The sequence below is a fragment of the Arabidopsis thaliana genome, chromosome 4 (genome assembly GCF_000001735.4).
Source record: "Arabidopsis thaliana chromosome 4, partial sequence".
Classification (NCBI taxonomy): domain Eukaryota; kingdom Viridiplantae; phylum Streptophyta; class Magnoliopsida; order Brassicales; family Brassicaceae; genus Arabidopsis; species Arabidopsis thaliana.
This window is the reverse complement of record NC_003075.7, coordinates 17,442,287-17,455,048: the sequence shown is the minus strand read 5'-3', so window position 1 is coordinate 17,455,048 and position 12,762 is coordinate 17,442,287. Positions and strand designations below refer to the sequence as shown.

The 12,762-nt window shown below is 34.0% G+C and overlaps 5 protein-coding genes across 7 annotated transcripts; all 5 read right to left on the bottom strand.

Annotated features, from left to right (window-relative positions):
- Positions 1-288: 288 nt before the first annotated feature.
- On the bottom strand, positions 289-3,412 carry AT4G37030 (uncharacterized protein). The gene is made up of 9 exons (NM_119866.3): positions 2,806-3,412; positions 2,571-2,679; positions 2,268-2,463; positions 2,051-2,184; positions 1,692-1,980; positions 1,506-1,612; positions 1,238-1,415; positions 706-1,154; positions 289-573 (listed from the first exon to the last, which is right to left on the bottom strand). The coding sequence occupies exons 1-9, from the start codon at positions 2,897-2,899 to the stop codon at positions 420-422; spliced, it is 1,710 nt and encodes a 569-aa protein (NP_195420.2). The 5' UTR covers positions 2,900-3,412; the 3' UTR covers positions 289-419.
- A 3,392-nt stretch (positions 3,413-6,804) lies between these two features.
- Positions 6,805-7,336, bottom strand: AT4G37022 (uncharacterized protein; the record flags this gene model as incomplete). The annotated part of the gene is made up of 4 exons (NM_001160819.1): positions 6,805-6,888; positions 6,966-7,057; positions 7,149-7,185; positions 7,250-7,336. 4 exons carry the CDS (start codon positions 7,334-7,336, stop codon positions 6,805-6,807), a joined length of 300 nt encoding a protein of 99 aa, NP_001154291.1.
- Positions 7,337-7,593: 257 nt separating this feature from the next.
- AT4G37020 (initiation factor 4A-like protein) lies at positions 7,594-9,428 on the bottom strand. Of its 2 annotated transcripts, NM_119865.4 has the most exons (7): positions 9,219-9,428; positions 9,088-9,136; positions 8,861-8,998; positions 8,339-8,581; positions 8,205-8,244; positions 8,027-8,124; positions 7,594-7,931 (listed from the first exon to the last, which is right to left on the bottom strand). In NM_119865.4, exons 1-7 carry the CDS (start codon positions 9,269-9,271, stop codon positions 7,914-7,916), a joined length of 639 nt encoding a protein of 212 aa, NP_568013.1. In that variant the 5' UTR covers positions 9,272-9,428; the 3' UTR covers positions 7,594-7,913. The 2 variants fall into 2 exon arrangements, with proteins under 2 accessions (NP_568013.1, NP_001190941.1); NM_001204012.2 differs by having other exon boundaries at positions 7,614-8,124; positions 9,219-9,372.
- A 5-nt stretch (positions 9,429-9,433) lies between these two features.
- On the bottom strand, positions 9,434-10,920 carry CEN2 (centrin 2). 2 transcript variants are annotated; one of them, NM_001036721.2, is made up of 7 exons: positions 10,732-10,920; positions 10,508-10,637; positions 10,394-10,430; positions 10,278-10,305; positions 10,019-10,171; positions 9,811-9,913; positions 9,434-9,730 (listed from the first exon to the last, which is right to left on the bottom strand). In NM_001036721.2, the coding sequence occupies exons 1-7, from the start codon at positions 10,732-10,734 to the stop codon at positions 9,669-9,671; spliced, it is 516 nt and encodes a 171-aa protein (NP_001031798.1). In that variant the 5' UTR covers positions 10,735-10,920; the 3' UTR covers positions 9,434-9,668. The 2 variants fall into 2 exon arrangements, with proteins under 2 accessions (NP_001031798.1, NP_195418.1); NM_119864.5 differs by having other exon boundaries at positions 10,508-10,734.
- Positions 10,754-12,437, bottom strand: ACD2 (accelerated cell death 2 (ACD2)). The gene is made up of 2 exons (NM_119863.4): positions 12,081-12,437; positions 10,754-11,904 (listed from the first exon to the last, which is right to left on the bottom strand). Exons 1-2 carry the CDS (start codon positions 12,420-12,422, stop codon positions 11,287-11,289), a joined length of 960 nt encoding a protein of 319 aa, NP_195417.1. The 5' UTR covers positions 12,423-12,437; the 3' UTR covers positions 10,754-11,286.
- Positions 12,438-12,762: the final 325 nt, after the last annotated feature.

Below are 12,762 nucleotides of genomic sequence, written 5' to 3'. Positions count from 1 at the left end.
CTTGAGCCGTAACTTTAAATAAAAACAGAGTTAAAACAAAACAGAGTTTGAGTCTGCCTTCGTTATGCTCTCTCAAACAAAACAGAGTTAAAACAAAACCCGATGTCGAATTCCGGCGCCGACGAAGGGCCACCGTGTACGAAGAAATTGAAGATGTCGTCTTATCCGTCTACGTCTGAATTTTCTTCTTTGCCAGATGAGATAGTTCTGAGTTGTTTGGCCCGCGTATCAAGATTAGACTATTGTTTTATATTTCTTTGTCACAATCTTTGAAATCATTTTTTTTTTTAAATGCTCTGTTTTCTTGAGTCCCAAACTTAGCAACTTCTGTACATTCTTTTTTACACCTTGTACTACAAGAAATGAAAAACACATCTAAAAATTATAGAAAGACTACAACAATTGCTCCTAGTCCTAGGTTAACCCTCTTCAATGAAATCTCCAGAGCTCATGGAACCGGTTCGATTTAAGCCTTGTTTCTCTGAATAATAAGTAATTAGAGCCTTAACCACTTGTCTGAACCTTCTTCTATAAGTCGGAAGCTTCGATACGCTCCGTACCATTCCCATCATCCTAGAACATTCAAGATAAATAAAACCATCATTGTCTTAATGAGATTAATTAACACAAACAAGTTTCAGGCAGAACCAAAGAAGCCATACAGATTGAACTTTTCTTTGTAAGAGAAGTTTTTTCAATCTTTACCTTCTGCTGATTCCTTGGATTTGAGCAGTTCGAAGGTTTTCTTGAGGCGGGTTACTGTGATTATCCCAAGCTTCCATCCTTTGTTCATGGTTTCCAAAGAGAACAACTTTCTCTAAGTATTTAACTTCACTTTCTCCAAGTTTAAGAGCTCGAATCTGATCTTTCAATACCATTATTGGATTAAAGACCCAGTCCAAGAACTTGTCTTGTGGTCTATTCAAATGTGTCACTTCCGAGCCATCAAGCAAAAGCACACCATGAACACCAGCTTTTATAGAGCTAAGCAATGTATGCAACAAAGCGTAAGAAGGAAGCCCGACATTGATAATCGATGATTCGTTTCCGTGTCTGCCCTTTAAAGACTCATAGAGATCAGTTGGTGTTAACACTTCTGCATCTAGTAGCTCTTTGCCTTGCATCTCAAACCACCCCATCATATGCTCCCAAATCTATTAAATACATTTTCAAATATTTAAAACTCAGTAGAAACGTGAGAGATTTGGTATCGACAATGAAAACTTTTGATATATACCTGAACCATTCTCACTTCTTGTATTGCTTCTCTAACAGATACAGAGTGAACTAGGCTCGGTACTAGCATCGCTGGAGCATCGACAGAACCAGAACTATTGACTCTTGTTACATCTGAAGGGTGAACGATCACAGATACTTCACTTGAAAACGATCCTCTTCCCATCCGATATCTTGGCCTATGTGTCACGGATTACAGTTTCGCGGTGTTAGGATAATGGAGGCAAAGAAAGGGAATGTAAAAAGATGGAAATCAAAGAGAGACATACTTTGGGAAGATGGTTCCTTCTCTAAGGTAAAGCCAATCATTTGTGTACTCATCAAATTCTCCAACTACTGCAATCACATAAGAGACTCCTCTTCTGAATGACCTTTCCTGCAGATTAGAGATTCAACAATGAGTAAGAAACCCGATATTTTTCTCGAATCATTCGGTCAATATGATCATGGTGTACCTGAAATACAACAACTGCTCCATATAGTCCTACAAAGATGCTGGAGAAGATGGTCACCAAAATAAAACCAATGACAACTATAGGCCATAACAGTACTGTCAAACCAGCAACTGGTATACAAGCTATTTCAAGAAATGGTCCTTCTCGATTAATCGCGTCTTGAGCTAGTCGGTACCAGCCTTTGAGAAGAAGGTAAGGGCTTTTAATAACCGCGATTGCAGTGAAAAGAGGGATATCAATGACTAATCCTAGAATCCCAACAATGATGCATCCTGGAACATGAATCAACCTGCAAGACGAGACACAAGAATCAGCAAAAACTCTTTTGGAATAGTTTAGGACAAAAGTTTTTACTTTACCTAAGAGTTTGAAGCTCATCTGAAACCGGGGATTCGCGTAACTCCTTTAAGTAAAGTGGATAAGAATGGTAACAAAAATCTGCAAAATCAGTAACCACAATGCAACTCCCTTTGATGGTTCCCCAAGTTCCATCCTAATATACAGAGCAGTCAAGTGATATGATTCACTAACAAGTGCTTAAGAGAAAGAAACTTCTGGGGGAAGTTATGTAAGTACCACAAGACAGTGGAAGAACTTGTTGGATTCAGTGTCTTGTCTAAAGGCTTCAAAAGCAGAGATCCAAGGAGTGAAGAATCCATAGCCAACACCAACAAGAACACTAATTGCTAGACTTAGACCTAACCATATCCCAAACAATGCAGGAAGTGCCACTAAGATTGCTACCTTCAGAGGAATGTCAAATCTATTTGTCCTGAAAGTTAGAAAATACACAAGAAGACATGTTTATAAAATTGATTCTCCTTTAAGAAAGAAATTGCAGGGAAATCTTTTGAGAAAACAGTGTTGAAGTTTTCTTACTTTGCAACAGCGTAAATAGTCCAAGTAACATGTGCAGGGAACAAACAAAGAATCACTCCAACATTCCCAACTATTAATGTTAATCCAGCAATTGGACCTACGATCAAACCTGCATAGGAAATATATATAAAAAATCAAACTTTGTTTTGTTCAAAAGAACCCATCATGAAGAATCAATCATAGAAAGTTAGAAACAGAGGAAAACAGAGCCAAAACAAAGAAGAAAAATTGAAACCTTTGATAGCACCGAGAAAGAAAGCAGAACAAAAGGCAAAGATGACATAAGAAATCTTCAGACAGCTTCCTAGGTTAGTGACGACGACAGCCATAGTCTTCCGGAAAGGAAAGCTCAGATATTTTTGTATCAATTTTTACAAATTTTATAGCTGTGGAAAAATTAGAGAGAGAGAAAGGCGTGTTGTCCAAGTCTACAAAAGAGATGAAATCAGGAAAAAGACAAAGGGGTGATGACAATTGACAAGAAACGCAAAGACTCAAACACCGAGAAGGCGAGAACCCATTAGATAAAAATGTTGAGAGAATTTTTTTATAGTTTATTTGAATGTTCCATGAATAAGTTATATATAGTTGATAGGAGAAATTGTTGAAGAAAAAGTGGTCAGACGTGTGTAAAGACGTCATTGGAATTGGTTGCAGATATTATTAATGGCGTGCCAAGCAAACTATGTGCCTCTCTGAATGTTACTGTTGTATTCATTATTTTTACTGATTTTTTTTATGTTGGATAAAGTCATTATACATACTAAATGAATAGTCTGAATTTATGGTTTTAGTCACTCTAGAATTAATCTCGTTATCGTTTATTGTCATTAATGTTACTTCTCATGCTAATTAGATTTCTTTTTAAAAAAAAGAAAAAAATTCTCATGCTAAGTAGATCCTCCATCCAAACTCAAAAATTTCAACTACCAAATATATGATACAAAAGTACGTTAACTCTTTATATTCAAACAAATCGTTTTTCCTTTTTGTTTTAATAAGAATGATGAAAAATCACATAAACTCGTTTATTTTGACATCAAATTTATACCCAAGACGGATGAAATAGATTCATTGTATTTTAAGGTTTTCATGATGCGATAATGAACTATATCATATTTGATTATTTTCTTCTGTATATATGTGACATCCTAGGAATTAAATCGTTGTGTTTATATTTTAATCTTCATTGTTTCCAATCCAAATAAAGAAATGTAAATAGCAGTTGGGGATCAAAGGTGTGCATTCGACAAACTCATTGTCAAAGTCAAAACTAAGGAGTGCCCTTTTTTAGTTAATGCTTTTTAAAAATGTGTTGCTTCGGTTTGACCTTCTAAAGGAAATTTCGTCGCAAAATGAAAACCGATAAACATTTATATTTTACAAAAATAGTAAAGGATCACGAAAGTTTGCAATTTAAAAATAAAATTAAAAATATTTAGGACAATATTTGTGAAAGCATTTAAGTGTTAAATTTAATTATGTAAAAATATGTTAAAATATGGTACCACAAGACTTACGGATTTAAGGATGAAATATTAAGTCTGGTTTGTTTTTATGTATTTAAATTTGGTAGAATAATTGCTGATAATGTCCTTTGCACACTACCCTTTTTCAATTCTACCCTTTTCTATTTGCCATTTTTATTTTTACTCTCTTTAATTTTTTATTTACCATTTTACCCTATTTAGAAATTATTTTATGTTAACAAAATGAAATATTAATATTTTCGCCTAAAATATTCCAAAATAAAATTCCCACCAAAAATTTTCCGCCAAAAACTTTTTCACCAAAATTTTTTGAAAAAAAGATTCCCGCCAAAACTTTTTTTCAAAAATATTTTTGCGGGAAAAAGATTTACAAGGGATTTGAAAAGAATTTAAAAAGATTTACAAGCGATTTAAAAAAGGTTTTAAAATATTTACAAGGGATTTTAAAAGGGTTTTAAAAGATTTACAAGTGATTTTAAAAGGGTTTTAATACATTTACAAGGAATTTTAAAAGGTTTTAAAATATTTACAAAGAATTTTAAAGGGCTTTAAAAGATTTACAAAGATTTTTAAAAGATTTTTAAAGGGTTTAAAAGCGTTTTAAAAGATTTACAAGGGATTTTAAAACGGTTTTAAAGATTTACAAGAAATTTTAAAAGAGTTTTAAAAGATGTACAAGGATTTTTAAAAGATTTTTAAACAATTTACAAGAAAACATTTTAAAAACTCTTGTAAATTTTATTAAAACCTTTTAAAATCTCTTGTAAATCTTGTAAAACACTTTTAAAATCCTTTGTAAATATTATAAAACCCTTTTAAAATCATTTGTAAATCTTTTAAAACACTTTTAAACCCTTTAAAAATCATTTAAAAACATTTATAAATCTTTGAAAGCCCTTTAAAATTTCTTGTAAATATTTTTGAACCCTTTTAAAATCTCTTATAAATCTTTGAAATCATTTAAAATCCCTTGTAAATCTATTTCCCGCCAAAAAAAATTTACAAGGATTTTTAAAAGCATTTCTTTTGCTGAAAAAAAATTTGTCACGAACTTTTTTTTGGCGGGAAAAAGTTTGGCGGAATATTTTTTTAGCGGGAAAAAGAAAATTTGGCGGGAAAATTTCAGTTTCCAATTAAATATTCCTATTAGATGAGGGTAATTTGGTCATTCTGTTCAATGGAAGGGGTATTTTTAAAAATGGACAACACAATAGGGTATTAATGCAAAAGATAGTAAAAAAAGGCTAGTTTTGTAAATTTCCCTTAAATTTAAAATTTAATTTTGTAAACATAAAAGGTCCTTTGTGGGCATTTGCAAAGATGCTCGTTATAAAAATCTGAATCAAAAACTTGAATATTAAATCTACATAATAATAGGAAATAAATGTTGAATGTCTGAAATCGCGATTAATGTTGAATCCAAAATTTGGTTAGATTTCCTATCATTATATAAATTTAAAATTCAAGCAAATAAATTTAAAAAAAAAAACAAACACAAAAAAGGTTTTTAAAATCCGGAAAAAAAAAAACAAAATATGGAAAACAACTTTTAAAAATTCAAAATTAAAAACTGGAATGCTAAATCTACATAATAATAGGAAAAACAAGTTGAATTAGGCCTGGGCATTCGGTTAACCATTCAGTTTCGGTTCGGTTGCGCATGATTTCGGTTATTTCACTTATAGTAATATAAGAACCATTTGGATATTTGAGGAACGGTTCGGATATTAAACTTGGTAACCATAAATAAACCAAAACCGAAATAACCGACTAAAAACCGAAACAACCAAAAAAATTGACCAATAACCGATATAGAACGTACGTAAAAAAAAGACATATTCACAACTCAGAAAGATGCAAATATGGTCCATACTCTCCATAATATTAAAACACCTGATTCACAACTCACAAAATTCAACTTGCAAACTAATAAAGAGAAGAACATAGTTAAGTGTCAATACATACAATATATGTGATATATTATCTATCATACATATATGCTTTGGTTATCCTTTGGTTATCGGTTACTAACCTAACCGAAACCGAAACCGAAATCTAAGACATATAATATCCAGCCGGTTATTTTAAGCTATCCAAACCCGAACCGAACCATGTTTTTCGGTTCGGTTCGGTTAATCGGTTAGCAGTTTTTTTGCCCAGGCCTAAATTGAATGTTTGGAATCACTAACGACTAATGCTGGATACAAAATCCGTTTAGATTTTCTATCATTATATAAATTTAAAATCTAAGCAAATAAAATATTAAAAAAACAAATACAAAAACGGTTTTTAAAATCCAAAAAATAAACAAAATCAAAATGTAAAAACGACTTATAAAAATCCGAATTAAAAACTTGAATGTTAATCTATATAATAATAGAAAAAACAAGTTGAATATTTGGAATCGCTAACGACTAATGCTGGATCCAAAATCCGGTTAGATTTCCTATCATTATATAAATTTAGTATCCAAGTTTCTTAAAATCCGTAACAACAAAAAAAAACAAAAAATTTCAAAATCTTTTTTTGTGACTTTAAAGTATAAATATTCGAAAAGCTGCTAATTTTTTGAAAAAAAAAAAGAAAAAAGAAGATTGGATAGAAATTGACCTTTTTTATGGGCTGAAATTTTTGTTCCTTTAGGTGGGCTTTGTTAGGCAAAAGGGCTTCGTTGATGTCATGAATCTAACGCCACCACGTCTCTCTGCATCGCAAACCTCCACCGGAAACGTATAAGCCACTCCTCAATCTTCTCTCTCTGTATCGCCACCGCCGTCGTCGATTGCAGCTCCTCGCCGGATTGAAGCTCCATCATCATGACTTTGAAGCTTGAAATACCGGCGACACGTAATCATTCTTTAACTTCTGGATCGTCACTCATCTCGATCGCTGTAATTTTTGGAACGATTCTCCAGAAAGGGCTCATCTTGGTCGAAGAAGAGTCATCAACATCATCTTCCATCACGTTCGTTTCTCGTTCGGTTTGTCGAAGAGCGACTGCAAATCAACAAATCAAAGTGTGAAAAATTTGGAGCGTAACGGCTAACGAAGAGGTTTGACCAGTCAACGATAACCAACGGTTACTCACCAATAATCTCCGATGAATCCTCATCAATCTTCCCTCTCTATCGCCATCTCCGTCGTCAATTGCCGTTTTTATCACCCAAGTCTTCGCAAAATCTTCGTAACGGCTAAGCGAACAGAACCGAATCCATCGGCTAGCGTAATGATTCTAAACGAAGAAGAGAATCCGATATCGGAGAAATCAGAGAGCATGAAATTGCGTATTTCTCAATCTATAGCCCTCTCTCTCTCTGTATTTCTTGTTTCTCTAGGTTTTTGTTTGTGATGATCGATCGAAGATACTTAAACGATGAGGCTATTCTATAAACATTAATGATGTGTTAGGGATTTCCTTTTTTCTCTTGTTTCCTTTTTCCTTTTTCCACATGTGATTAGGGTTCAGCGTAACGGTACTTTTTAAAAAAAAACTCTTATGCGTTGTTTCCTTTTTCACTTAATGATTTGGTAATTACGTACTAAACCATAGGTTAACTAGTAGGGAGCTACAAAAGAAAATTGCAATTTGATGTACATGTATGTTGATAATATACACAAGAGAAAGAACAAAACTTTCTTTCGTTTCAACATTCTTTAATAATATAAGAAAAAAAGAAACTGGTTTTACAATAAGTTTGGCTTTGATGATTTGAGCGCAATGGTCAAGAGACATCTGGATACAATCAAACAAATAAAGCGTTATCAATCCACCATTCATCTCCTCTAGTCCTTCAAAAGGCTTAAGAGCCATTAACCCCATTTAGAATTCTTCAGATCGGAGATCCATGTGTTGTTATAAGATTTCAGAAATCTGCAATAAGAAAGCACATTTGAAGTCATTAACCTAAGATAAAAACAGCAGAATGTTTCTTGCTTTTTCTTTGATTGATTGGTTCTACTGTATACATTGATTGGCATCTCAGCGATGAGTATGCCACTGCTTTCTTCGAGGCTTTTGAGAGTCGTTACTTCACCTCCAACAACCATGTTTATGACTATTCCACCTTAAGAGAAAAGTCTCAAATGTTAAGTGACATTGTTTGATGAACAAAAAGAGTTTGTTTTGAAAGAAAAAAAAAAGAACCTGAAGCTAAGCAAGTTGTTATACGCCTTGTATATGTTTCCTGAAACATGGTCATTACAAGTAGTGAATAAGAGGAAGGTTCTGGACATTTTGACTTGACAATTGCAGATTGATTAAGAAAAATACCAACCAACCTTCTTTGTAGGAAGCTCGTAGTTTATGAGAACGCGTGCGGATAGAGAAGATTCTCCTGATGAGAGTAACGGAAGGCAAACATCGGTCACAACTACCAAATGAGATGTCTTTTCTTCTTTTCCGTTTTCACTCTCTTCCAAACCTTCTTCTACCACAGAGTTAAGTTGCTGGTTCCAGTTGATTGTTGCTTGCCTGAATTTCTCTATAACCATAGCTCGTTCTCTATCTGCTAGATCGCTGTACTGTAGACACAAAAGACGTTGAACATAAACATAACCTAGTGGGAAGAACATGTAAGTTAATACCATGATGAACAAGAAAGTGGTACAACAAGAACAATAACAAACGGATATAAAAAACCGATGATATCAATCAAACAATGAAAGACAATGAACTCAAATCATGATGAACCAAGCAAGTGAATCAACAAGAAGGGTCTTTTCAAATCAAATACCAAAGAGAAGACTAAGAAGAAACATGCCTCAGCTATGAAAGTTAAAGAGAAGAAGAGAGAGAGATACCAAAGCGGCTAAGGAAATGTAAGGAAGAGTGGATAAGGAAGAACAGACGGCGTCAAGTTCGTCACGAGAGCTGCAACAGACTACAATCGGAAGCCATGGACGACGACCTAGAACGCCTAATAATTCCACTACAGTCTCCTGTGCCCACATCCAAAGTTTCGAAATTTGCGATTCAGAATCTCAGTCTTGATGAGAAATTACAAGGAATATTGATACAATTTACTTACCATTTTGAATTGGGGACGATCCACGGCGAGGTAGAAATGCAATTGTTGACTGCAAACCAAAAAAACAAATTGGGTTTTTAGGGTTTTTGTTAGAAGGTATGAGATAATCCTTATAAACTCAAAATTAAAACCTGGAACGAGAGGGAGATTGAAATGGTAGAGATGGAGCTTCCATGGAGTCCATAATCCGTCTTTCTCAAAATTGTCCAATTCGCCGGAGAAGTTACGCTCCGGTAACCAGGTCACGGACTTATACGCAGTCGTTTCCAGTCTTTTGAGATTTATTACTCTAGCAACGTCGTCGTTTGGTTATATGTAAGTATCAGATCTAAACAACATCGTTTCTGGTTCATATTTTACATAATTTATTTTTTGGTCAAAGACATTTATACATAAAAAATGATAAAACAAATGTTCGTTCAAGGACATTTACATATTCAAAATAATGGATGTGAATTACATTATTATTTTTATACAACAATACATTTTTATTCGACCAAGCCACAAATCAAACTTCTTTATTATTATAAATCAAGGTGATTAACAAATATTATTCACAACCATTACTAATTGATTTATACTTAGCCGTAAGAGGTTCTCTTCATCATCTTCATGAACTCCTCCAAGTTAACTTCTCCATCTTCTGCGTAGGTTAAGGCAAAAACATGAACTTGAGGGACCGATTATAGATAAAACGCAAAATTATTATGTGTTTTTGCTTACTGTCACGGTCTGCTTCTTCGATCATTTCTTCTATATCATTATCTGTGAAATTTTCTCCCAATTCTTTAGCAATCATCTTTATATCACGAGGTGAAATCTTCCCCTAAAACATTCCAAAAGTTGTCCAGTCAAACACAATGAAATCAATCCAAACAAAAAAAGATAATATTAAAAAGAATGAAATAATGACAGGTTTAGATTTATTCACATTATTGTCGTGGTCAATGATCTTAAACGCCTTAGACAATTCGTCTATGGAGTCTCGTTCTCCGAATTTGGTTGTCATCATATGCACAAATTCGTCGAAATCTATGGCTCCACTTTGGTTTTTATCTACTTCTGCCATCAATTCGTTTATTTGCTGCAACAATGAACATGACCAAACTAAATACAAGTTGGTTCTACGTACAATGATCTAAACCATGAAATTAAAACAAAGAAGAAAAAAGGAAGGAAAACAAACAAACCTGATTATTCATCTCAAATCCAAGAGACCTGTAATCAGCTGATAATTTTTTAGTACTATACTTAACTAGAACTTGAAGAAAATAACTTTGAAAAAGAAAGAAAAATTGCCGTTGACCTCATAGCAACGTTGAGCTCGCTAGCATCGATGCTACCTACATATGAAATGATGCACTAAATCATGTGAGCAATAACTTTGTAAATCGGATAAAGAATCGGTTTAATAGTTTACCTGAACCGTCTATGTCGAAAAGATCAAAGATCTCTCTGATCTCTCGTCTCTTCTGATTGGTCAACCCATAAGTCTTCCCTTTAGGCTTTAGACCTCTTCTGAGCTGTGCTGCTTCCGACATGTAATTCGCCTTCCGGAAGACAAAAAGAAAAACAAAACCGATGAACAAAGTAGTCGGATAAAGAATCTAAACTAAGAGACAATCGAGAAAAGAAAACACTAACCATTTCTTGTGTAGGAAGGAAAAGGATGATCTGATAAGAACAAATGGATTAAATGGATGATTTAGTTAATTTGGTTTATGATGCATGCGATGACGAGATTAGTTGCCGATGATCTGTCTCTTTTTTGTCTGGTTACTAACTCTTTTGAAAGCGATTTAGCTTTAAAACTTTTAGTTTTGCACGTTTATGTTCCTTCGTTAATATTAATCTATATATTATATTGGTTTTGCTAATGTAAAATGACATGATCTAGAGAACGAGAAATTTAACAAAACATCCATGTAAAATAGTGAAAAAAAAACTTTAAAATCCATGAGAAAAACAATAATTCAAGACTTTTTTTTACAGATAAATTAGAAACTTGATTGATAAATTTACAATCCCATAGTATTAAAATGAATCAGAAGGAATCCGATTCAGAGATGATTCACAACAAAGACGTTCTTAGGAGAAAACAGGACTTGTTTGATGGTCATCTTGCGTTCTTGTGACATTGATGAAAGTAAATGTTTAGTACAATGAACATTAACTGATGTATATATATAGTTACATAATCTAGAGAACACCGAAAGCTTCTTTAATAGCGTGTACAACACGGGAGGAAACTTCTTCACCAAACATTCTCGGAAACTGCAAATCCAAATCGTCCTCTATGCTCTTCCTTCTAAAGCTTTTATCTCTTCTCTCCAACTCCATTCTCTCTTCTTCCCCAACCACAATCTTCTCTTCTTCTTCCTTCACACACCGCTCCAACCAAACCTCGAGAACCTCCTTAGCAGCTGGACTAACATGATCTCTCAATATCTCCTCCAACTTATCCTCTTCCTCCGCATCAATCTTAAGCATCGAAGCAGTAGGAGAGAAAGCAGAACGGACAAAGAGAGAAGGAGACACATAAGGGTTAACTTCAGGTAGCTTAAGGAGAGATTGTCGATGAGAATCAAGAGCAGTGTCTTGGTAATACTCCTTGAGATAATCCGGGTTAAGAACAAGATCTTTACGATGTGGGAGGTCAAGGATTAGCACAAGCGACTTGGAACTGCTCTGTATTAGTTCGACCACAAAGTTTGGAGCTTTTGTTGATGAGTTTAAGAATCCAGAGATGCTTGTTATATTCAAAGATACTCCTGTTGGGATCTTGCAATGTATCCAACTTCCTATAACAAAATCAATCTGCAAAACAAAACAAACTTTAAGATTCTCTAAAAAGTTTTTTTTTAGGGTTATGATTTACATCGAAATTGAAGTCTGTTTCTACTTAAAATCAAGCAATTGAGCTCTAAAACAAGCATGCAAAACAGTCAATTTCGATCTCATAACTGAAAAACAGAGTTAATCGTCGCAAGTACCGGAGAAGATTTGTCGCCGGATCTGATATGAAGAGATGCTTCGGCGGAACCGTTAGGGTTATTGAAGTTTCGTACATCTGGAGGGAGGTTACAGGGAAGGAGTTGTGATTGGAGGCGATTCTCCACCGTCGACATGAGATCAACCATGAGCTGCTTCCGCGTGGGTGACACATACGGGAACTCCATAAATTTTCGGCGGAGGTGATCGTCGTGGTCTTCCATGGACTGGAATTGAGCTCGAGGTCTGAGATTCTTTGAGAATCGCGACGGTTTTGAAGTTAACGGCGAGAGATATGATGGAGAAGAAGAAGAGTAGAGAGTGTTGCAAAATATCATCGCCATTTTTTATGTGGCTATGACTAAATTATGTCTCTTCTTTTTTATTTACACTTTTGAAGAAATTAATTACTATTTTACCGGGATTATAGTTTTGTGGTTTGTAATATATTTCTTGTGGTGAATTATTACATACACATATTTAAATAAAATAAACTATGCTTTTTAATTTTTAAATGGTTTGAGAGTTGGTAAGTGATCTTCTTCTACTCAATCAAGTGATGCAAGTATTGGGCCAAGAGCGACTTAATTGGGCAAACAAATAATAAGAATAAATTTCTAAATTTTTCGATTCTTAAACAAGTAAATGATTTGTTTGTTGTAGAGCTAGTTGGAATTATTTTTC